This window comes from Trypanosoma theileri, assembly GCF_002087225.1.
Source record: "Trypanosoma theileri isolate Edinburgh chromosome Unknown TM35_Tth_1_V1, whole genome shotgun sequence".
Lineage (NCBI taxonomy): Eukaryota > Euglenozoa > Kinetoplastea > Trypanosomatida > Trypanosomatidae > Trypanosoma > Trypanosoma theileri.
The window spans coordinates 1,508,014-1,533,072 of record NW_021639843.1 but is presented as its reverse complement, the minus strand read 5'-3'; the positions used below and the strand labels follow the sequence as shown (position 1 = coordinate 1,533,072).

The window sequence follows — 25,059 nt, the reverse complement described above, 5'->3', positions numbered from 1 at the left end:
TCACGACATGCTTCAATTTAATTTTTATTCTTTTCTTCTTCATCTTCCTTCCTTCTTTCTTCCTCTTCTCTCTCTCTCTTTCTGAGTTTCTCTACTTTCTTCCTTTCTTATTCCTTTATTTTTCTCCTCCTTGTCATCGTTTCATTTTCTGGTTCGTTTCCCAAATTTGTTGATTTTTTTTTCTCATGTTTTTATTTTTGATTCTATTTTTTTTTTTTTTTTTGCTTCTTTTCTTGTTTGAATTTTCTGGAATTACCTTCTCTCTTTCTGCTATTGTATCTACCGCCAGAGGAGATTGAGTCCCTTCCTTCTGACAAAGTAGCGTGCCACCAGGGAGAGGACACCAAAACTGCATGTGAGTGTAATCAGTAGACTCTTGTTAAAGTCGCTATTAAGAAGATCGAACGCTTTACCAGAGGATGCCCGCACATAGAAAAGGTCCATACCTGACACCAGTACGTGACACGAGCTCTCTAGACTTGTTGGTGCTGTGGCTATACGTGTTGGACGGGCTATTCGGTATTTGTGAGTTAGGAGCATAGTGCTGTCGATAAAAACATGCGTTAACGGTGGCTGTTGTTCCGCATTATTATTATTATTATTATTGTTATTATTTGCGTCTGGGTTCGTGAGGAGACGTCGTAGCTCTATGGCTGCGACCCTCCCGGACTCAAATGCGAGCACGACGGCCTTTCGGGCGATGGCGCCGTACGACGTGGTGACGCCGATGGCCGCGAGATCACCGCCGTGGACGCCGTAAACGCCGCGGACGGCCACCGCGACGGCGGGCGGTCGAGCGGCGCGGGCGCTGAAGGCGCGGCGGGCGGCGGGCACAAAAGACGCGGCGACGAGCGGCAGCGTGGCACCCGCATCGCGGCGGAGCGGCGGGCCGGCGGCGGCCTCAAACAACTCCCAAACCCCCACGGAGTGCCGCACCACCGCGGCGTCGAGGAAATAATACACCACCGCGTGCTCCACCACCGCCAGCGACACCCGCCCCGCCACGTTGCGGTGCCGCACCGTCGCCAGAACGCTGCCCGTCACGGTGTCAATCGCCGTTACCACAAGTGTACTTAATTCATCCTCCGTGGGCTCGTAGTGCGCCACCACGAGAACGTGGCGGGTAGGGTACTTGCGGCGAACTTCATCCGTCTTACTGCTCAAATTGGGGAAAACACGCAAATGGTTCACAACAGACGTCCGAAGTGCATCCTCACCACTGGCGTAAGCAATAATAGGGAATGGCATACGTACCGTCCACAGGGGAATAGCATCTGAAGAAGAAGAAACCAAATATCCCTCTATAAGACCATCAGTAGCATTTAAGGAGTAAACATATAGTTCAGGAAATGGAACAGTTCCATTAACTTTTAGGGAGTTTGTTACATCAAATGTTGGTGTAACAACCAATACATCTTCATGTTTTTTCGATTCCAAAACAGCTCCAGTAGCAGTATTAATAGAAATAGTTACTTGTGTATTACCAAAGGAAACCACAACTGCGACGACATTTGAACTTGAGAGAAAAAGTTCTTCAATCTTTACATCCTTCATTGAAGGAGCATTCGTCATTCTCAAAATAATCTCTGATACATCAGCTAATACACGCAAATTTTGTCCTTTGTCTGCAACAGGAATAGCATATAAAACACCATATTCAGATATTGCTAATGCCAATTTTGTAAAAGAAAAATGATCATCACGTATTGGATTATCAGCAATCACTGTATGGGCAATTTCTGCAAGTCCCTCCATGCGTTCCCACACCGCACCGCTGCGCTCCGATACCGCAAGAAGATGACCATTACAAGAACGAATAATCGCCCATGCACCGTATTGAGCATCTGAGACTGCGAGAAGCACCGTCGGGGCATTAACTGCTGTACGTCCACTGTTTTCTGAAATTGTTACTTTAGAATGAGGAAAAGAAACTGTAAAATTGCGCACTCCTGCTTGAGTCATAACATAACCTTCAAATGCTCCAGCAGGATTAACAAGTATAGCTGCGCCACAGTTACTACATTCAATACCTTCCGTCTTTCCAGCATCTTGTATCGTTGTTATTTTCGTCTTAGAAAGTACAACTGCTTCAGCAGATTTTGATACCATTATACTGTTTCCACCCTCTGCAGTTATTATCTCCTTTTCTCCTTCAAGCGAGTAGCGTTCAGAACCTGAAGAGTGTAAAACCCATAAATAATTACCACCAAGGCGGATGTTGTGGGTATCACTTGGAATAGGAAATTCTTTACTTGCTTTAATCTCTTCATCATCTGTTGTCGCCTCAATGCTGTACAGGTAGGCAGTTGATGAACCCATTGCAGCAAACTTCATATCATCTCCAATAAAGGTGCAGGTCATAACTTTAGTTCCCTTTGGCAACAAAAGTTTATAAGTGGCTTCAATAGTTCCAGTTGCAGTATCAAGAAGTTGTACTGTTCCAGAAGGAGAAGAAACCACTACTCCACGCTTACTTGCTGCGATACAAGCTTGAGATTCAGAAAAAAGGGTTCGCCATTGCAGTTCCCCATCACGGAGTGCAACTGCGGCAACAGCTCCTTGTGAGGATGTGAAATACACTTGATTCATCTTTAGTCCGGGATGGTGAACAGCGTGTTCCACATGACCGACGAAACGCAGAATCCAGTCCCGAAGTCCCTGCTCATCCTCGTGGATGGCCACGGATGGAAGAACGGCACAACAAAGAAGGCATACGAGTAATATCAGTAGATTAGGAAAGTTCTTCATATGCAAACTCCTATTTTATTTGCAGCAAGCAGTTATGATATCACTGGCTGTAACTGTAAGTAATTCTTAAATTAATAATAATAATAATAATAATAATAATAATAATAATAATAATAATAATAAGAAACCAAAAGAAGAAAAATTAATAGAAATACATTAAATAAAGAAAAAAATAAAATAAAAAAAAAAGTTATACAAACAATAAGAGTACAAACAAAAAAAAGAGAGAGAAATTAAAATATGAAAAAAAAAAAAAACCATACCTGCTGCACATATGTATACTGCCTCCTCCTTCATTTCAAAGAAATGCACAAGGTAAAACAAGAGGGAACAATATCCCAGGTTGGAAAGGCTTCTCACAACAAACATACAAACACACACACACACAAACACAAACAAACAAAGATTGTCATTTTCACTCATCAACTATCGCTTACTCGTTTCCTAACTCACTGTTGTTGTTTTTTTTCCTTTATTATTATTATTATTATTATTATTCCTCCATCTCCACTTCACCAAGCAAGTCCATCGATTCTAAAAGGGTACGAACGACATAAGGACCCTGAGCGTACAAACCAGAAAGATCCCCACCTTGTGTGCCTTCAAGTTTTACAAATTTTGCTTTAGGGAAATGTTTCATAAACTTATTGTTAACCTCTTCTGGGAATGGTTCATCAGAACAATAAAATACTGTCACTTGTTTTGTGAACATGACACTTTCATCAATATCCATTGTCCATTTTAGTGGACTACGATAATTTAAAACCTCATTGCTAAAACGAAAATCAATTGTTCCATCCAGTTGATCCACGTTAGAAAAGATAAGAGCTCTCTCAACCGTATTTGGCACCCTTTTCAGAAGAAACTGATTGAGCTCATTGAGGGTTTTAATCTCTTTAGGTACACTACCAATTATAGAAGGAAGAGAGTAGTGTGAAGGGTCACATGTCATCAACTGTGAAGGGCTATTCACATAAAGCGTGAGAGAATCAAAGCCAGAGTGAGGGGAATGAAGCGCAGCCTGGCATGCAACAAGAGCACCAAAGCCCATACCAACCAATTTCGCATCTGTTCGTAATATTTGCTTCTGATGTAACGCAATATCAGCAGCACACGCTAATGTAAACTTTGTTTCATCTGCAGGACATGGCAGAGTTTTAGAGAAGTTGTGTCCTCGTAGATCTACTGCATAGAGTTCCAGTGGAACTTTAGGTGTTAATTGTGAGAGAGGAAGTCTACCGAGACTCTCGTGCAATAATTGTTGCCAGGAAGCTGATGATGATAAAAAATCGTGAACTAGAATAGCCTTACTGGGTGAACGAGAGTCCAAATGCCAGCGAAAGCTTGAGAGTGCATAATTGAGTGACGCTGGCGTCTCAGATATGGGCAGCGCACTCAACGCAGGACTGCTTGTAAAGACACGGCGAACAAAGTTCATTTAACCTTTTATTTCTTTATTTTATTTCTGTTGTTCTTGTTTTCAACTACTCTTCACTACAAGCTATAGTTACAATAAACAAAAGAAAAACGATACAAATTCAAATGAAAAGAAAATGAAAAAAAAAAAAAAAGAGTTTTATTTTTATTTTTTTGCTTCTCCAACAATCATATGTGTTTTTTTTCCTTTTTTTTTTCCTTTTTATCAGAAGAATTATGTCCATTAATCAACTTTTTGACGTTCCCCCACAGTATCCCCGTTGATGTATTTCGCTTCTGTTGTATTACTCCGCACATTTCATTTCCAGCACCAATTACTTACTTACTCTTTCAGAGGGTTCTACACGATATTTGATGCCCCCACGAATGTAAAAGAAAAAAAAAAAAAACAAATAATAAAACTTAAGCAAAAAAAAAAAATGTACGATAACGTCACGCCTTGCAGCAAAAAAAAAAAAAAAACTATTTTCTTCTTTTTTTTTTATATTTTCTTTTCTTGTTTCAATACCAACTTTATTTTCCTACTTTCTCTCATATAATTGTTTTCAAACCGTTCTTGTTCTTTCTCAGATGTAATAGAGAGAGAGAGAGAGAGAGAGAGAAAGAGAGAGGATATCAGGCGCTAAATAAGAAATAGTCACCACCATTAGACACAATCGTTACATCCTTCACTGAATATACTTTCACTTGGCCTTATGTAAACTAAGAACTATGATAACACTATTTTTTTTTTTTTTTATCACAATAGACTACGGTTTCCCACTGCTGTTACCATTGTTGATTAGGATGATGCTGGTCAACATCATTGATCATAATGTCTCTGATAAAGGTGATTTAAAGTAACTTTTCCCATTTTTTTCTCAAGAAAAAGAAGGATGAGTCGATAATGTATTATCCTCCTCTACTTCAGCAATTGAGCCTTGTACATCATCATCTAATGGAGTAAAATCAAACTGAAGGGTTAATAAAGAATCTGCTCTTGAAAGACGTTCTTTCCATTCAGTATCACTCATAAGCATGACTGAAACCTCTCCAAATTTACGCGCCACATCTAGTAATAGCTCCTTCATAAAGGGACGATAAAAATTGTTGTACTCACGAACAAGACGTGATGAACTCTTTGAAAGAGTTTCTTTCAATTGTTCAAGTCGTTGTGTTTGCTCAGCTGTACACTTTTTATCAGTTGCTTTTGTTAAGGATTGTAACCGACCTCCTATTTCTTTTATGTGATCAATAGCTTGTAAACATCGCTTTGCGTACATAGACAAAAACCATAATTTATCTTCAATACCCTTTAGTGTGGAAGTCTCTGGGAGACGACTCAAATACATACAGTAGGATTCAATTTGAGCAGTAAGTTCCTGAAATGCAAATACTGCCGGATCACTTACTCCTGAGGATGGATAATTCAGTTCATCTAATGGAACTTGTGAAATGACTCTATTTTCTCCATTCCATTCCACAGTGGCATATTTATCATCCATAGCCCGCACTACTCCCTCCAATCCCTTCTGCTTTGCATGCTGCACAAGGTGTCCAATGTAACACGCTGTCCACGGCAAAGGAGAACCCTGTGTGGGTTTGCAGAGCGCATCCACATCAGACCAATTTCGTAACTCACCTGTACAGTCTTTTACCATGTGTGCAACTTGAACATAGCAATCATTTAATAATACTGAAAAGTCATTTTGCTGAGCAAACAGTACACCAAGAGGGGATGAATTAAGACAAGGAGGTTCTCCTGTATCACCAATGGATTTTATTTTTGAGAAAAAATCAAAACTTTTCGTCTTAAATGAGGAAAATAAAGAAGTTTTATTTTTTACTCGACGTTCCTCTCGAAATGCATACCAACCTCGTTCATCTAATGTTACAAATGCTTTTAAAATAGAGGATTCATGAATTTCATGAATTTTTGATACAGCATTTAAAGTCAATTGTAGAAGTCGTATACGTTTTCCCACCAGAGGGTGATCCTTATGCGTTACATCCTCATCCTTTGTGTTGTTGAATAAACCTGTAAATTTATCTAATGTCCCATCTGTCTCTTTAGGAGGAATAGGTGGAAAAAGAATTCCAGGAAACTCTAGCTCCATCTCTGCTGCAAGCCACTCAAAATCAGAGTAGCGATGCCATGTGCAAAAATCCACATAATCTGTTGATTTAATAAAATTATCTGAATGACTTTCATAAGGAAACAGTGGGGGATTTTGGTAGCTTTTTAAGTAACTTCGTGTTAACACCTTGTACGACCAGTACGAAAGATGTTGCAGCTTACCATTTTCTGTATACATTCGTTCAGCATCAGCAACAAGAAACTCCATTTTTCGTGTATTATCTTCTTTTCTTTTCTTTTCTTTTCCTTCTTTTTATTGTTATTGTTTCGTAAATTTTTGTTCTTGTCACCTTTTAATGAACACACTACTGTCGTCTCGAACAAGATATAGAAAAAGGACAGTCCCTCTTTTAACGATCAAGAGCAACTAACTACCTACTACTCACTACTTACTACTAGTACTACTAACAAACCTTAAAAGAGTACAATTCCTCTTATTTTGGTAAAATAAGTACAAATTCCTGCATGTACAAAATTTTTTATAACCCCATCAGAGAGAAGAAACACAATAAAAGAAAAAGGGTAACCAATGTAAATTTCAAGAAACAAATATAACACTTATTCACATATATATTTACACACACACACACACAAGGAAAGAAAAAAAAAAAAAAGAGAATCAAAGTGTACATAGCATTTTATTCAGTTGATTCTTTCCGATCCTTTTTTTTTTCCTCTGTAAATTCACAAAGGATACGAGGAATATATATATATATATATTTCCTTTTTTTTTTTTCTTTACATCTTCCAAGAACAATAATAATAATATCACAGCTGACCAGACAAAGGAATAAAAGATAGAAAAATATGGCTCAACATCAGCAGAAGAAGCCACAACATCATCATTATCAATAACAGTTGACAAAACTTCAAACAGATGAAAGAAAAACAAATGACTTACTTTTGTTTACCAGATATAGGTACACCATAAAAGATAAAAGATGGGGTTATATCAGTAGAAACACTAGTAATAATCTCCCCTGCAGCAGCACGAACAGCTTCGTACACACCTTTTCCACCATTAGTAACAACAGGTAAACATCGTTTGCTTAAGGCGTCACATTCCTCTGGAGACAAAGGAAAAGCATTGCCACATAAATATTGAACACCTCGTGCAAGAAAAAGAAGTGAAAAAATAGATTGTTTTTCATGTAAAAGGTTCAGTGTCGTTTTGCTTGTTTGTTGTTTTTGTCTACGACGTAACGATCTTTCATTAGTTCCTTCAGTGTAGAATACAACCTGCAAGTGATCTAGTGAAAGTTCGGCAAGTGATTGTGGGGTTACAATATCTGTGAAAGCCCCACATGTGTTTACGAGTACAGAGCTGTGATTATTTGATGCAAGAGAGCGTTGCATGTACGCCAATGATGGTTTACACAACGTACCATTACTCTCTTTTGTAGCTGTAATGATTTCATTTGATGTGGACTTGTGTCGATTTTCTGGACCTACAAGTGTCTGCAGTGCTCCCTCATGTTCGGCGAAGGGGTCTATGAGTAGAAGCGTTGAGCCTGACTGCGTCTTGCCGCTGCGTGCTGCAAACTTCTGGCGTACGTTCAGCACCGACAACTCGCGCTGCACGGAGGCGAAGCCGATGATGGGTGAGAGCATCTCGAGTGGGAGGGCGTGCAGGAGCGGGTCGAGGCAGAGAAAGAGATGGCAGCCGGGCGCGAGGGAGGCGAGGGCGGGGCGGAAGTCCTCCCACAGCGGGGCCGTCAGGACCTCCAGCCGCCGCAGGAGGGGCGCCGTCGGTGGGCTGGCCGCCCGAACGCCGGCGGCGAAGGAGCCATCGGAGGGGGGTGGGGCGGAGGAGGCGGAGGGGCGGCGGACCAACACCCCCCGCTGGAGTTCCTCCGCCCGCTTAAAGGCATCGCCGCAGCCGAGAAGGGCATTCACATCCAACTGCACACGGCGACTGTCCACCATACCGTCCGGGCGGCGAAGTGCCACCAGGAAGTACGGCGTACAACCCTCACGCACAACAGAAAAGGTACAATAGTCAGGAGGAAGAGGATCCGGGTTGTTTGGCTCTCGTGGCCAATGACCTACAAGATCACACCGTCGGTACATACTTGAGGCGGTCATTAATTCAGTTCGTATTTTATCAAAGGCAGTGGTATTTAAAAGAAAAGGTGTGTTCCTCTTCATTTTTTCCACTAAACGAATAAAATTACTCTCTGGTGAGCTACTAAGAAGAGCGCCATGAACATTAACAATGAAACTATACATCTCAGCAGCTTGTGCAAATTCAATAGCAGTACCAGCTGCATATGGCATATCTGAAAGTATAAGCGAATGAGCTAGACAAATATAGCATTTTGCTAATTCCTTATAATCTAATAAATGAGATGCATAGGTAATACCTTGTTTTATTGCAGGTATAAGATTACTACTCTCATTTATCCATAAGTTAATTGGTTGTGGAACTGTTTCTGTTGTTTCAACAGGAATAATTTTCTTACCTTTTCGTCTCTCTGTTTGTAGTACTTTACGACTATATTTACGACCAAGAGCTCGTTCTGCAACAACAATAGGAACGGTCCATTTTTTTGTCAAAATATTATTATAATGTGATCCTAATTCTACTGTTTCTCCATCATTTATCGTAGAAGAATCTTCCTTTTTACTAAATGCCTTTAATCTTCGTTGAAATTCTGCGAGAGAAACACGTATAAAAGCTTCCATTTGAATAGGTGAACATCCTTCACCACTATTTGTAACACGCCAAAGCATAGCCTCAGCATCTACTCCAGATGCACCTTCCATATATGCTACTGGAATACCAAAATGGTTTAACGCACATTCTAACTCCTTCTCTGGATCGTATTCATTCTTTGCAGTCCCAGATATATTATCTTCTTCTTCTTCTTGTACACTCTTTTTTATATATTCATATTGTTTGGGATCTCGCATATATTGCAGTACAGAAGATTCCAATTCTTTAGGTCCACCTGTTGGTATACCAAGCTGTTCCATAGTCAGTTGGTGGTATCGTAGTAAAATAAAATCTTTTAATAATTCTCGTTCCAAACAATTACGAGCTCTCATAACTAATACTTCATCAAATCCAATGGCAAGACCAGGTTGTGCCGCAATACTTTGTGTATATGAAGAGACAGGTATCATCGCTTCCATTTCCTGACGAACAAGTTCTGTTACCTCAAGAAGTTCACAATACTCTTCATATAACATAGTTAATATTTCTTTACCCTTATCAATATCCACAACTAGAAGAGTTTCATCCACACATGGTCGTAAATTCTGTCTAACACGAAGAGCTATAGATCGACTTTTCCAATCACCAAATTCACGTAATTGATCGCACACTTCTGAAAGAAACGTTTTGGTAGTATATTCGCTTTTCCCTGGCCAACAGAAACGATGAAAAGGAAGGTCAAATAAAGAGACAAGAAGTTGAGCACTTTCTCGTAAAACTCTTCTTTGACAATCTCTTAATATATCTTTTACTACATCTTTAGCTACACAATCTGTATTAATTTCATTTGCACGAAGTGAAAGACTTATTGGAATTTGTTTAACCAAATTAATAGCTTCTTCCAATTTTTGACAACTTACTAAAGCTTCAAAATGTATTAACCTTAGTTCTGTCCAAAGTTGAAAGGTAAGTTTACTATAATTTTCCTCTAGTAAACTTAATTGTTCAGCCGCATATGCTCCTTCACCGCGAAGAATACTTGCCCGCGCCTCCAGTAAATGACAACGAATTATAGTATCATTGCTACACACTCGCATTGCACATTGTAAAACTTTTCTATTCCATTCCAATGACTCTTGTATACGTCCAAGTGAAAAAAGTTCTTCCGCTTCCACTAAAACAGAATGGTATATAGTTCCTTTACAGCTAGTAAATGAAAAAAAACCATCTGAAAAGTCTGAAAAAGGTAAAGGAGGTTCTACTGTTAATAATATCTCTTGTATACTAGACCAATATTCAGCCTTAGGTTCATCCACGTGATACATATTACTCATTCTCCCTAATCCACAACGAGAAGCTGCCATAAATGATTTGTAATAAACAGCGCGGATTATAGCCAACGCACGTGGATCAGAATTTCCATATCTCCAAGATACAGAAAATTCAATCCAAGAAAAAATGATAAATGCATATTGTTCCATATTTTCTCGCATAAAAAATTCACAAACCTCCATAAGCATTCCCCAAAGTTTTACTGTATTATAAGTGGCATCATCAGGACAAGAAGATCGTATTACATCTACCCAATGAGGATCAACTCGAAATCCTTGCCAACCATAAAATTCTTCAGGAAGTTCTAATGGTTTATTCTTTGTTTCATGTTCTAAATTCTCATCATGAACTCGTACACGAATAGAAACAATTTGCCAAAGACAAAATATATAATAAATAATAGTAGACGTACAAGAAATTTTACTATCGGTAAAAGAACCATCATTACTTGACTCTTCTGGTGCAATTACGAAAAGGAAATACAAAATACGAATCGCCGTCATAGCATCACGAAGAGATGGAGGTTCATGAGTACCGCCAGATGTATTTCCATAAGAACGAGTAGAAAAAGCATGAGATAGAGCAAATGTACGTCCACCTAATGAAGATGCTAATGTTTGACGAACACTTCGTAATGATGAAGTTAATGTACTACCACTTAAAGTTTTAATCATTTGAATTTCACCAAAATGTTCAACTGCATCAAGAGCTGATAATAAAAGGGTAACAAGTTCATGTCTTGAAATAGCATTATGAGCTGTCATCCATTCTGACATTTGAAGAAGTGTATCAGCCTTTTCAAGTGGTTTTTCTGATAATATTTCAACAGATTTTACCCAAGCTTTCGTACTTTCTGTAATATTTCCTGCACTCTTTGCAATAGCAATCCAAACAGCGGCTTCTGTCTCTGGATCTCCTCCTTTAATTTTATGTAGTAATTGCGACATTGAAAGTCCCAAATTACAACGGAATTGAGCTTCAAAAGTGTGAAAAACTCTATGATACTTTGGTGGAAGAACACTAAGAAGTTCATTCATTATTTTAATTCCCTCATCATAGGCACCTTTTTCTAATAATGCGGTTAGAAAATATCCAGCCATTGTAGTTAATAAAGTATAAATACCTTCACGATCTGCATAACCATCATTTCCACCTGCTCGAGATGATAATTTCAGTTTTGTTACTATACTAGGGGATAGTAACATTTTAAGACTTGGGAAAAGTAAATGACGTGATGCTCCACTAAAAGAATCAGCAACTATACAAAAAGCATGATAAGCTTGTGATATTTGTGAAATTTGTGTTCTAGGAGGACCATGAGAAGCTGCAATAGCACTATTAGTAATAACTACAAGAATACGTTTTTCTAAATCCAAACGTTTGGATCTTTCAATTCCACTTCCCAAACGCAAAAGAACAGTAGCCTGGTAAAGTAATAAAACAGCATACCAATACCAATCATCTTCACATGGTTTTGGATACGTAATGGAACAAGATATACTACCACTTGTTGAAGATACATTGGAACTTGAATGTCCTTTATCTCCTTTTTCTTTACTTGGAGTAGGATTTATAATCATCTTAGTTCCCCAACCAAGTTTTCCATTTTGATATAAATGATCTGCAATTCGACAAAGTTCCAGAGTTACTCTCTCATTTTCTGGTATTTGCATACTATGGGTAGCGAGACGACCACAAAGTTCTACTGAAGGATCAAGTCGTAACAAGTCTAAACACTCCTTATTAATTAAATGACGTTTTTCTTCAGAAGAGATTGGACCACTCAATCGACCTAAAGAAAAAAGTAATAGTTCCTGAGGATGATGAGATTCATCTTGATTTTTTTCAAAAAGTCTATGAACACAGGAATCAAGAAGCGTAAATTTTTTTCTTCGAGAAGGTAAACTCCACTTACTTTTTATCTCACGAATAATATCTAATGCTTTTCGAAGTATAGGATTATTTGCCTCACATATAGGGTATAGAAAAGTTTTTTCCATCGTTTCTTCCAATGTTTCACAACTTAACTCCCCATTTACCTCACCTTTTGAAGATATATACATTTGTATAATGGACATAACATATCCAAATCCAATATCATCAAAAAGTTTGTACTCTCTTATAGGATCCACACGAGTTTGGTTAAGTGCCATATACAGTTCTCCAAGAACTGTTGCAGCTGAAAGAAATAAACCTTTACGGAAAGAATCAGTGAACCAATTAATTAAAGAAAGACAAGCATTTACTACTATCCATTCTTCATGATAACCTGCAGCACATAATTTTACACTAATCTTTGCAGCTTCTGAAATATGAGACATAGCATCATCTGTAGAATTTGTTTTTCCAGTATTACTATTGGTCTCAGATTTAGTTAATAAAACTTCAGCCATACTCAAATGAGCTTCTGCCTGCATGACAAGTAAATTTTTTGAATCACTTTCTTTCAAAATATTAATATGAGTTAAACTTTCTGCTACAGTTTCTATTATTTGATTTATAGATGAACTCTTTATCTCTTTAGCCTCTTTTAAAAGTAAGTAGTAAATATTTGCCACCGAAGGATTTGTAACAAGACGTGTTGTTGGTTCTTCTGGTGTATCTATAACGGTAGCTTGTTTACGTTGTTTACTACTTTTTGTTTGTTCACGTTGTACCGGTGTTTTCTCCTTAATTGCAGAAGTAATATTTACCATAGTATTAAGAGGAGGAAGTTTATTAACAGCAGAATGTAGCAAAACAAGTCGATTAGATGTAGAAGCTGTTGTTCTTGCTTGTTCAATCAAATGAATCACTTGATCTTCCTGTGAAGAAAGGGCACTAGTATCAATAGCTCGACGTACTAAACATCGTCGTTTCAACCATTGTAACGCAAAATCCATAGGAAAGACAATATTTCCATCTGTATTCACAACAAAGTAATCTAAAGAAAGTGCTCGGTCAACTTGCTCAATAGCAGTGGTTAAATTATCTTCCTCAAATTCAACTAAACTAGATTCATAGGCTACATGTACAAGAAGTCTGGTCAAATTAGAACCATGATTTGCCAAAAGTAATGATATACGTTTTAATGTGTGACGCAATCTTCCACGTGTTTCTGGCTGCAATAATGGAAGGCAAAGATTCCATAGAATAACACAACCAATCTCCAACGTGTATGAACGTTCAGAAGGATCTTCAATCATACGAGCGCTATCCATAGTTCCTTCCACTGTTTTAATACACTTGAACAGTGCTTCTGCCGTACTTCTTGTTAAATAACTTGCATCTAATGCCTTCGTCGCATCCAGAGCTCCACAAGCACGAGCTTTAAGAATAGCTTGAGCATATTCACCAAATAAACGAGGACGAACACTTTCACTTTGTAGTACCTTAGATAAACTAACACTACATGTTTCATCTGCTCCACATAATGCAAGTCCAAGAACCACTTCACTAAGAACATCCATAACAAGTGCTGGATCATTAAATGTAAATTCAGATTCTACATTTTTCTTTCCTTTTGGTTTTACTTCTTTCTTCTCTGGATCAGTAATTAATCGTTCATGAGCTGCTATAAGTTCCATCCTAGAAACATGCTCATCTGTAATACCACAGAAAAAAGATTGTACTGCATATATACCTTGCATTACAGGTTTTGTATAATCTTGTTTAGGGCGAAAACCTGGTAAATTAGCTGAAAAAGGTATTTGAAATCTAAAAAGTTGTAATTGTAGTCTTTCAGATCCTACTTTAGATATTACATCTGACGCTGTAGTTAATTGAGCTACTGCCTCTTGAAATCGGCCAAGACCCCTTAAACTTACAGCATATCGAAGAATCCACTGAAGATGTGAAAAAGGTCCACCTAATAAAAGTTTCTCATGTAGTGCAACAACAAATACAATAATATCCACTACACTCTCATATGTTCCAGTATTAAAGAGATCTCTAATGGACAACCATAAATGTTCAACCCCTATTGTAAGTGTATGCGCTTCCTTTGGCCATTCCTCTAAAACAATTTTTATTCCAGTCACTATTTTACTAGCACACTGTAAATGTGCTGATATTTTTGCTTTACCACGACATGAACTTGGAATATTGTGAAGAGCAACGAGAGCATCACAGTATAAAGCTCGAGACTCCAGTGCTTTTGTCGGTGTTCGTTTATCAGAAAAAGTTTTCAAACATTTTTTAGCTATATCCCATTTACCTAATTCTATTGCAGTTTCACAGCAGAGTATATATAACTCAATCGGTACGTAAGATTCTGAAAGAGCACTAAACATAGTACCAGACTCATATCTCTGTAGTACCTCATATGCCTCTAAAAGCACATCTACTGAACGCGTTTTTTGACTTGCGCACAGTCTTTGCTTAACTGCACCAAGAACTTGAGCCATATACTCAAAAAATATAAATAATTCGTCTTGCTCTTGTCCTTGTTATCGTTGATGATGATTTTATTTATTTATTTATAAGAAATAAATAAATAACTTGAGACCTTCCTTTCCAAATAAAATTGTAATGAACGTTACCAACACCAACAGCTCCTCCTCTCTGTATCTTTTTTTTTGTTTATTTGTATAAAGAAAAAAGAAAATAAAAGAAAATAAAAAGAAAAAAAAGAACACTAGTAATAAAAACATAAAAAAAAAGAACACATTATATACTGTAATACAGGTGCCATGTGTGAGTGCATGCATGCGTATACCCCAACCGTAAGTGTATCTTTCTGTCTGTCTGTCTGTATTTGTACGACAGAAAGAGAGAGAGAAAAAAAAAAGAAAGATACGGTAAACAGAAAGAACATGGGATCGATAGCGAAATAAAGAGAAGAACAAAAAGTTAGGGCATCCGTTTCTTTTCTCGTTTTTTCTTTTCTTTTATTTTTTTGTATTTGCCAAAACTTTCCCAACTTCTTCTGGATCCTACTCCTCCATCAACATCTTTTCCACACAAGCATAGCGAGCCGAATCAAGTGATGCTCTTGAATAGCGCAAGAACATGTCTGCTGCCAGTGCTGGAAGCACCGTATTCCTAAAAGCCGTGAAGGCACTATCTAGTAGTTCTGCATTTGGTACACCCTCACGCATTGCCTCTGCATGAATAGTCTCTGCAACGTCGAGTGCCTGCCTGTACTCGCCCTTCTCGACGTGTGCGAGGAAGTGGGCGGCGGCCCGTCGTGCCTGTGCCTGCCGCATTTCCAGCATGGTGGGGCTGAGGGACGTGCGGAACTTGAGGAGATCGAGCCAACCGCGCGGTGGGCCCCTCGCCGGCCCGCTCCCCGCCGCCTCCACCGCCCGCGCGAGATCGAAGCCGGTGGCCCGCAGCGCCGCGGGCGGAGGGACCCCGCGATCCCCGACGGCCATCAGCGGCGCGGCCACCACCGCGAGGTCCGGACTCGACGCCCCCCGCAGCGCCGCCGAGAGCTCCCGGCGGAAGGGCTCCCCCCGCGCGAGCCGCACCCGCAGCGCCTCGAGGTGCAGACCGGCGCCCACCAGCCGCTTGCCAACGTAGCCATAGCCCTCCAACTCGCGGTCCGCCAGCTGCGACATCACCCGGACGTGGCCCTCGAGGATATTCGACACCTCCTGGTAGTAGTGCTGCGCAAGGAACACATCGTCGTACTCCGTGAGGAGAGGCCTCGCAACCGCCGCAAACGAATCTCGTTTCGCCTGTAACTCGTCATTTAGGTGCTTTACCTCCGCCTCATAGTGCTCTTCCTCACCCGCACGTTGTAAACGCGCCCCAGACAATTTTTCACGGGCAATTTCGTTTCGTACCCGTTCGCGGGAAAGAGCTTCCTCAGGTGTCAAGAACAGGCACCGCAAATATTGCATTCCTAATATACACACACACAAACTGCCCTACCCTACATAAACACAGCACAAGAGAAACGTGAAGGCAGAAATACATACACAGAGGAGAAGGATAACAAAAAAAGAAAAAAAAAAAACCCCAAAAAAACAAAAAATATAGTAATAATAATAATAATTATTATTATTATAGCACATAGACAAAGGACGAGAAAAAAAAATGTCATGACAATACAAAAAAAAAAGAGTCATCCAAGAGTAAACGACATGTGGAAAGCGCAAAGAAAAAAAAAAAAAAAGCAAAACTCCACTCTTTTTCACATACTAATATAGAGTATGGGTTCAATCGGTCGTGTCACATCATATTATCATCACCACAACCTCTACGAGGGGTATCAGTAGAAGAAGAAGAAGAAGCAACAACAACGGTAAACTAAGAGAATTTTTTTTTTTCTTTTAAAACTTTCTTTTCACCCAATCTGGATTTGCAGCATAAATATTCTCTAAGTCTGTAGAATTGAAATGCAAAAGTGTGCTTAGTACAGGAAATAAATTCATTGATACATGAACGTCCCCATTAGCGCAAAGCAATTTCACAACAATAAATTTTAGATAAGAAAGTTGTTGTCCCTCCAAAACTTGTGGACGATTATTATCCTTATTGTTGTTATTCATGCTATTATTATTGGCTTGATGCTTCGTCGCAATAAGTCGTTTTTTCGCTTCGCATAACTCATCAGATAGTCTTTTTGTACCACCTTCAAGCTCTGCAATACGTGCAAGCGCTTCTGGTAACGTGAGAGATCCACGTAATACTCCTCCACTGTTATTTTCATTGCTCACACTACCATTACTGCATACCGATCGTTCTTTCATTTCTTGCAACTTTTTCAATAATTTCTGATTCTCATCTTGTGTAACCTTTAACTCGTCTCGAAGAGACTCAAAGTCAGCCATGAGTTCTGCATATGCAACCTCACTTGCCTCATTATTTGATCGTCCCTCCATATTTACAACCATACCTGCAAGTCTTCTATCTTCCAATTCGGCACGTAGTTCAGCTACCTCCTCATCATGTTTAGCCACAAGCCGCTCAATCTCATCTCGGTGTTGATCAAATATAATACTCTCACGAGAGGCAAATTCTCTTTGTACGTTTTCAATTTCTTTTTCCAACCTTTCCTGAAACACATCAATTTGTTCCATGTTTGGTTTATTCACCATTGTTGCTCGTGTTGACTCAAGTCGTGCATTAGTTGCTTCAAGGTCATCAAGACGGTTTTGCAGTACTGATATTGCCTCATCACGACTCTCTATAGCACACTTTCGTTCATTTAGATCATCAAGAGCACTATTTAATTGATGTCGGACATCAGATAGTTCTACTTGTAATGACTCTAAATTTTTTGTTTGCATTCGTAAAGTTTGAATTGTACGACGTTTGTACTTATCAAATTCCAATGAAACCGAAGCAACCATATCTAATGCAATACTTGATTTTGCTAGTGATGTAGAAGTAAATATATCAGTAGAATCATTTATCCAACTTGTTAAAATGTTCGTTAGGGGAGAAGGAGTAGAAAGAAACGTAGCAGTAGCAGCATTAGCTCCTTCTGTTTTATTATCTAGTTGCTCCTTTAGTTGTACATTAGCTGCTCGTGTTTCTTCTAGCTCTCGTGTAAGTTCTACAATACGGCTACGTAATTCATTTACCCCAATTTGTGTTTTCTCTTTCCACTGCTGAAGTCGTTCCTTGGCCTTGCTAAGTTCCTCTTGTAGTCTTCCTACCTCTACAGAGGTCTCCTCTGTGGATGCACAGCTTTCTCCCTCCATCCTAATAAAGAAAAGAAAAAAAGAATAAAAAAAGAAAAGAAAGTATTATACCTCGGAGAAAAATAGTATAATATTATGAAGAAATCAGTTTCATAAACATGTACACATTCATGATCCTATAAATCATGAAAGAGAAAAATAAATAAATAAATAAATAAATAATAGTGATAATAATGTAAATTGAAAACACCAACTAAACCCTTTTTACTTCTTCCGCAGGTGCTACACTCTCAATTCCCTTCTTCTGCTGTTGATTTACGTTCACCGCGGGCAAAAGGACCACCAGGTTGCCAAGGTACATACACCATAGGCGCCTGTCGCCGCTTCTCCTCTAACACCTCCTGTCTGATACTTCCCTGCAAAACACCAATATCATCCATAACATCACGAGTTGCCTGATCAGATCTCCAGGGATGCCATGCCCCCACATCATTGCGGGATCCTTCCGTAGTTAAACGATCTTCTGTATAACTCCAACGACTGCGAAGTATTTGCATCTGCGTTCGCCAGGCTCGATAAAAGTAAAAGAAGAAAATAAATGCTACAAAGAAAAAGAAGAATACAAAATCTCGCATACCAAAAGATCGGTATTCTTTATTATCTGCAGTCTGACGATGGATCGTATTTGTCATTTCATCGTAATGCATACGCCTAAACTTCACTTCAGTACCTTTCGTATGAGCATTCTCTCCTTTATCATGCCTATGTGTCAGTAAAAGTTTATGCGCCTCACGGAGAAGTTGAAATTGCTCACTTGTGCCTCCATGATCGGGGTGATACTGAAGCACAAGTTTGTTAAAACGTTTTTTAATCTCCTTCGCCTCCAGCCTATCATTCATCTGAAACCCAAATATAGAACATGCTTGCTGATATGTCATGTACCCTTTATCACCAGAGATACCACCCTCAAACTTCTCATAGACACGCCGCAAAGCTGTGCGGCGCATCTACGCACTCACAATAACACAGAATAAAGAGAAAAAAAAAAACAGACAGCAAACAAAGAGCAAATGGTAGAATAAAGAGGTGGAAAAAAAAATATATACAAATAATAATAATGAGAATAATGAAAACAATAATAAATAAAACAACTTCTCTTCTTTTTTTTAACGCCATACGTTGAGTTTCTGAACCGAAACTATCACAGCTGTACATATCATTTGTTTTTGTTTTTCCAATTTCTTCACATCGTTCATGTCCCTTGTGCACACATTTCTTCGTTTTTGATTTGGTTTTTTTTTTTTTTTTTTTTTGTATGTGTGCCTTCTTTTTTTTTTCTTTCTTTTCTCTTTTTCTATTCTTTCTTTTTCTTTTCAACCCCACGTGAGCGGTCTAATTAGACAAAGCAGCTGAAACACACAGCGCCGCAAAAGAAAGTTTGTCCTGTGAATACACTGAAGACGTACCTCCTCACCTTTTTCATGTAGGAGGAGAGTGTACAAGTTGAGATGCGATTCATGTCCATCAAGAATGCGAAGATCTGGATTTTCATCCGACTCTTTAAAGGCCGCAAAGGCACAGCGTTGGGTCTGGTACCGCACGCTGTCCCACTCCGAGTCATTATCTAATGGGACCTCAAACAGTCCATCATGGTCTGCCGCACGGTACTGTTTGGAGATACGGAAAAGAGCCAAATCCGCATCCTCCCCGCATTTATTATGAGAAGAACTAGCAATAGCATAAAAGAGACAGAACTGAGCAATATCAGCGTAAGCTTTTTCTTCTAATTCAAAATTTTTCGGTACAATATTTTCGAGAAAAGCAGCATCATCATCTTCTAATGCAAAATTAAACCCTGCTTGTGAAAGTAAACGAACCAGTGTTGCAGGTTCAAGCCAATTTTCACGCAAATACGCTAACTCAGGATCTTCTGGAGCAATTAACTTACATTGTGTATCTTGTATAAGAATACGAAATTCACGGTCACTTGGCTCACCGCGACGACGTCCTTCCAACACCATCAATACTTCATCATATCCGGCAGGTTGTAATCGCCATTGTTCATATGGGATATCAAATCCTTTTTCTTGCAAAATAGCAAAGGTCGCAAATTCAGCTGTAGAAAAAACACAACGTCTACCGTCAAGAACGTTATTTTCTGCAACAGATGTATGACTGCATGGTTCCCATTCTTGTGACTCACTTATCCATTTCCCAATAAGAAGCATTGGTTGACGCATAACAATGGTATTAGAAACTTCAAAAGAAATGCGAAGTGAAAGATCTTCTTCAACATTTTCCGTTACTGGAGGAGGATACGGTACAATATGTAGCTTATGAGCTTCCTTAGTCTCAGATCGGTATAACCAATCCCCGCTTTGTTTTGGTCGTTCTGTAAAACTCAAAAGGTCTACTTTAATAACACAGTTTAACGCGTAATATTCATGCCCAGTAGAACTATAATGACTGTATGGATTAAATCCCAATTGAATAACTCGTAAGGCAACATTCTCCTTACTTAATCCCAATGCTTTTGGTAATTTAGGTAAAGCGCTTGACTTTGGGTCCAGACGCACAAGAATGTTCGGAAAAACCAAAGAAGCGAAACTACGGGTAGTCTCCTTTACTTTTACCCAGAGACCAAATTTTACTACAGGATCTGCAGTAGGAACATTCATTGTAAAAAATTCATTATCTGGACCATCCAAGATAACATCATATCCGAGTAAAGTGTGAATAGTTACAAAATCCAAAGAAGAAAGTACTTGTTCCCATACTTTACCTGTATTTTCTGTAAAAAATTTTAATTCATCTTTTTTGCGTTGAGTAAGAGAACGATCGGCTTCTAATTGAATAGCTTCTGTTAATTCATATGCTTCTACACATTGTTTAAGATCGCCTTCTAACATCTTCCGTCGAGCGGCAGGGGTAATACCAAGTTCACTGTTAAAAAAACGATAGCTGTGTGATTGAGAACTAATAGATCCACGTTTTGCGACTATCGTAACAGTTGGATTATGTTCATCATATTCTTGTTCTTCACTACGCCATACACTAAGGAACGTATTGATAGAACTCTCACTTCGTACGTTAGGAAGTCTTGATGCATCTGGAATATGACTCCAGATTCGATGTTTTTCATATTCCTTGTAGGCAAGTTGTTCCTGGTCAAGTATTTCATTCACAAACTTTTCATACTCCTCTCTATCAACTCGCAGTCGCTCCTTCTCCACAGCTGCATCAAGTGAAGCATCCTGACGGGCTGCCCGATCGGCATTTTCTATCTTTGCTCGCTCTCGCTCATGTTGTTTGTATAGTTTTTCAGCCGTCTCAACAGCCTTGTTAAGAGCGAGTTGATGGGCGCCGATCTTCTTTGGTTTTTCATCACCTTTTTTATCACCTTTATTTCCCTTCCCAGGGACTGCTTTCGGAGGCATTTTCTCAATGCTACCAACCCCACTATTCTACAAGAATAGAATAGTCTACACAAATTACTTTCGTAAAAAAAATAAAAAAAAAAAAAACGAAATAAAAAAAAAAAAAGAAAGAATAAGAAAAGGGTGAGAAAGTAAAATTATTTAGTATATTTTTTAAATCTTATCCCTGTAACTCGTTGTGTTTTAAACCACTAAGCCCAGGAAGTAGGCCTCTCCACTATCAATTTATACTAATTATCATTAGTATTCTTATTAATGATAAAGAGAAAATGTTAAGGGTTTTTTTTTTTATGTTTTTATTATGCAGCAGAGAGAGGTAATTTGGGTGTGCTTTTCAGAAAGACACCGCATCAAAGAATACCTATAAGGATAGAATAACCAGTGTGATTGTAATTACCAAGCGCGTAAGATTTGTGTATTTTTTTCACGCAAGTTGGAAGCACGAACAAAGAAAAAAAAAAAAGTGTGTGAGGAGAAACATAAGAGTAATACAAAAACAAAATGGACTTTAAATCCAAAGTCCTGGATAAACAAAACAAAAAACAAAAAAAAAAACTTTTTTCTCTTTTTTTTTTTTAGTGAGCACAATAAAGTAAAAACACAGTTAGAAGTACTCACGTGAAAACATTGGCACATAACGAAAAAAAAAAAAAGAAAGAAAAAAAAAAAGGACATGAATATGCAAAAGTGGGTGAAATAAGAAGTTAGCAAGAAAGCAGACACACGTAAAAATAAGTAATAAGTGGATGAATCACACCCCTCTCTCACCACCATCCCCAAGAACAATAAGAATAAACAGAAAGAACTTCACCTCATCTCATGTGTTTCATCCATCCACATTGTCTCTGTATTTTACACAGATTCCTCTTGGGTACTCCTCATTTTGGAAAAATTTAGATTAAGAAGTTTCTCTGATAACGATCGATTGTTCAGACTTTTGATGTGAGTTTTCAACGCCATCTAAAGAAAAAGATCGTGGTCGATCAATAACAAAACATTCTACTTCACTAGAAATTCTCTTTATTACACTCTTCAATGAATCTTTACTCCCAATAGTGTGATAAAACCCTTTTTGTTCTCGTATGGCGACAATCCAAAGGGTAATATCAGCGACTTCCTCAGTAGCCTTAATTTTATCTGCCACTCGTCGGGCAATTTCTTCCCCTGTTTCCTCATATGTATTAGATATGGGAATATTGGTTGGAAATCCAAAATAGTCCTCTTTTTTTCTACGAGAACAAAACAATACATCTATGAGAGAAAATCCTTCCTTAACTTCCACCAACACATCAATTATGTAATAACCAGGAGTTAGCGGTATCCTTTCCTCGTTATTTACTTGTACATTAAGATGTAACATTTCCTCATATGAAAGGAGACGAAGTGCTGGAATATTTTCTTGAAGGCTTCGTGTGATGCGTTGCACAAGTTCAGGAGAAAGATATGAGCCATATTGATCTAACGTAATACGAAACAATTCACCCAATGTGTAGTTTTTCTTCTCAATAAAGACCAAAGGTCTAAATCCACCTCCAACATTAAATATTACTACACGTAAAACATCCAACAAGGATAAAGGAAGTGGGAGTATCTGTACATATAAACATCCCATCTCATTTTGGTGAGCCAATATGGAGCCAAGTGTACTTGTACAACCATTATCAGAAATAGGTGGAGCAATAGAAAGAGAAGGTACTGCACTATCAGAAGAAATTTGAGAGTGAAATCCAATATACTCCGGTGAAGGTGGAAGATGTAAACCAGCAAGAGATAGAAGTCGAAAGGCTTCTTTTTGAAGATCCTCATACGAAGTATTATTATCAAGTTGAAAACTACCAAAAGGTTTCCAACTGTTTGCATTTTTATTTTCAAGCAAAAACAAATGAACTTCATTGTATAAAAGACGTTGTAAAATATACAGCAAACTTTTATTCGACACGGATTCAGGACATAGAATAAGATTACTACCTATCAAAACCTCATCAACAGATACCTCATATACAGTAGGAGGAAAAGTACACATAAAACACTTCATTTTTTCCTTATTTTCCATCATAAGTTCTTTTAGTTCTTCTCTACTGTGGACAATACCATAAAAACGTAAAGTGTCTTCGTAAACAAGGCGAACAGGTGCAAAGAAATAGTCCTTAGAAAGTGCCTCTATTTCCTCCTTTGGTTTCGGTAAACTTTCTACAAAAAAAAAGAATTTTATACTTGTAATATCTTTAAGAATACCACAACCACTTTTCATAATGGGAATCTCAGGGTAAACCCAAATACGAAATTTATCAGCAGTTTGATTTATTTCTGCAGCAATAGTATTATACAGATCTTGTATAGATGAAGTACATAGAGAAGAAAATAGTGACGATTTTAATCCTCTATTTGCGTAACCATCTAATACATGAATGAGTCTTTCTCCATCTTTAAGGTAATAATATTCTTTTTTAGTATATGCTTCATCCCATTTGCGTTTATTAAGCTCATTAATATTCTCTGCAACATCTTTTAAATGCTTAGGAATAGGTTTCTCTTTTAAAATTTCATCAGATTTTTTTTTATTAACATACATAAGAAGTGATGCTCGCTCATTTGAAAAGCCGCTTAGGTAACCACGTTTTCCACCATAGGCCGCCTGCATAACAATCTTCTCATTTACTCTAGAAACAGAGTTATCATTAAAACAAATCCATTCTTCTCCAATGTGAACATAAGAAAGATAATGTCCACTATGGGCACCTCCTTGATGAATAATAACAGAACGTAATTCATATTTAGTTCCCAAATTTTTCACATCTTTCACATTATCACCACCTTCCGAAAAAATGTATGATTCAAGATTTAAAGAATTTGAAAAGGTCCACTTGTTTTCCAACATCAACACTTCACAAGTTTCTGTAGAGAAACAAACACGATTGGGGTGAACCAATAAAACAGGTGGAAGCCGTGAAAAAAATTGTTTTCTTTCAACTACATGTACACTACTAGGCTTACCTTTTTCAATTTCTAATGATACATTTTCCATACGTTCAGGTTGTATCCATTGATCAAGGGAATCATAGATTGAATTCTTGTCCTTTACAGACAACTCGATATCGTAAAAACCTTCTTTGTGATATGTAGTGTGATCCACCCCATCAACTGTACGTGTGATATATGTTATTTCACCATAGAAAAGATCACGAATAAAATTTTCTTGAGGTGTATTCTTACATACACGTTCTAAGATTTGGAAAAGTTTTTGCATCATTTCATGCACATCCTGCTGTATATATGCCTCCTTGTCCTCCCAACCGAATGCGTCTGTCAAATCTTTTGTAGAAATAAAAGAATATGAACAGTTTAATTGAGAAAATATATTTCGTAATGCCAAAGTGATAGAGTGCTTCTCAGGTTCTTCAATGGAGTAAATGCTGTAGCGAAAAGCCGGCAAATGATAGAGAACTTGAATAACGGCATTTAGATAACATGTGCTTCCTTGGTTCACAAGGCCACTGTAGGGAGGCGGTTTTTCACGTTCCTCATAGGAGAAGCAGTATGTATTCCGCAGCATCTCTGAGGATAGAAATAGTCCGGAGTAGAGAAGGATGGAATGAGTAAAAAAACGAAACAAAGAGTACAACTTCCACACTATTGTTAAACAGAATATATGTATATTGGTAATAAAAATAATATCCTTCATCAATGGAAGCGCACACATCCAGTCACACAGAAAAAAAAGAAAAAAAAAAGAGTCAAAGAGAGAGAGAGAGAGAGAGA

At 38.3% G+C, this 25,059-nt stretch overlaps 9 protein-coding genes across 9 annotated transcripts; all 9 read right to left on the bottom strand.

The window, feature by feature from the left end:
• Positions 1 to 279: 279 nt before the first annotated feature.
• TM35_000017010 (uncharacterized protein) lies at positions 280 to 2,748 on the bottom strand (the record flags this gene model as incomplete). Its single annotated transcript, XM_029021382.1, has 1 exon — positions 280 to 2,748. The coding sequence occupies one exon, from the start codon at positions 2,746 to 2,748 to the stop codon at positions 280 to 282; it is 2,469 nt and encodes an 822-aa protein (XP_028887890.1).
• A 493-nt stretch (positions 2,749 to 3,241) lies between these two features.
• On the bottom strand, positions 3,242 to 4,186 carry TM35_000017000 (uncharacterized protein; the record flags this gene model as incomplete). Its single annotated transcript, XM_029021381.1, has 1 exon — positions 3,242 to 4,186. One exon carries the CDS (start codon positions 4,184 to 4,186, stop codon positions 3,242 to 3,244), a length of 945 nt encoding a protein of 314 aa, XP_028887889.1.
• Positions 4,187 to 5,045: 859 nt separating this feature from the next.
• On the bottom strand, positions 5,046 to 6,509 carry TM35_000016990 (uncharacterized protein; the record flags this gene model as incomplete). Its single annotated transcript, XM_029021380.1, has 1 exon — positions 5,046 to 6,509. One exon carries the CDS (start codon positions 6,507 to 6,509, stop codon positions 5,046 to 5,048), a length of 1,464 nt encoding a protein of 487 aa, XP_028887888.1.
• A 689-nt stretch (positions 6,510 to 7,198) lies between these two features.
• Positions 7,199 to 14,674, bottom strand: TM35_000016980 (uncharacterized protein; the record flags this gene model as incomplete). The annotated part of the gene is made up of 1 exon (XM_029021379.1): positions 7,199 to 14,674. One exon carries the CDS (start codon positions 14,672 to 14,674, stop codon positions 7,199 to 7,201), a length of 7,476 nt encoding a protein of 2,491 aa, XP_028887887.1.
• Positions 14,675 to 15,202: 528 nt separating this feature from the next.
• Positions 15,203 to 16,114, bottom strand: TM35_000016970 (uncharacterized protein; the record flags this gene model as incomplete). The annotated part of the gene is made up of 1 exon (XM_029021378.1): positions 15,203 to 16,114. The coding sequence occupies one exon, from the start codon at positions 16,112 to 16,114 to the stop codon at positions 15,203 to 15,205; it is 912 nt and encodes a 303-aa protein (XP_028887886.1).
• A 432-nt stretch (positions 16,115 to 16,546) lies between these two features.
• On the bottom strand, positions 16,547 to 17,923 carry TM35_000016960 (uncharacterized protein; the record flags this gene model as incomplete). The annotated part of the gene is made up of 1 exon (XM_029021377.1): positions 16,547 to 17,923. The coding sequence occupies one exon, from the start codon at positions 17,921 to 17,923 to the stop codon at positions 16,547 to 16,549; it is 1,377 nt and encodes a 458-aa protein (XP_028887885.1).
• Positions 17,924 to 18,153: 230 nt separating this feature from the next.
• On the bottom strand, positions 18,154 to 18,870 carry TM35_000016950 (chaperone protein DNAJ; the record flags this gene model as incomplete). Its single annotated transcript, XM_029021376.1, has 1 exon — positions 18,154 to 18,870. The coding sequence occupies one exon, from the start codon at positions 18,868 to 18,870 to the stop codon at positions 18,154 to 18,156; it is 717 nt and encodes a 238-aa protein (XP_028887884.1).
• A 366-nt stretch (positions 18,871 to 19,236) lies between these two features.
• On the bottom strand, positions 19,237 to 21,300 carry TM35_000016940 (putative chaperone protein DNAj; the record flags this gene model as incomplete). The annotated part of the gene is made up of 1 exon (XM_029021375.1): positions 19,237 to 21,300. One exon carries the CDS (start codon positions 21,298 to 21,300, stop codon positions 19,237 to 19,239), a length of 2,064 nt encoding a protein of 687 aa, XP_028887883.1.
• An 898-nt stretch (positions 21,301 to 22,198) lies between these two features.
• On the bottom strand, positions 22,199 to 24,853 carry TM35_000016930 (ubiquitin hydrolase; the record flags this gene model as incomplete). The annotated part of the gene is made up of 1 exon (XM_029021374.1): positions 22,199 to 24,853. The coding sequence occupies one exon, from the start codon at positions 24,851 to 24,853 to the stop codon at positions 22,199 to 22,201; it is 2,655 nt and encodes an 884-aa protein (XP_028887882.1).
• Between the last annotated feature and the right edge of the window lie 206 nt (positions 24,854 to 25,059).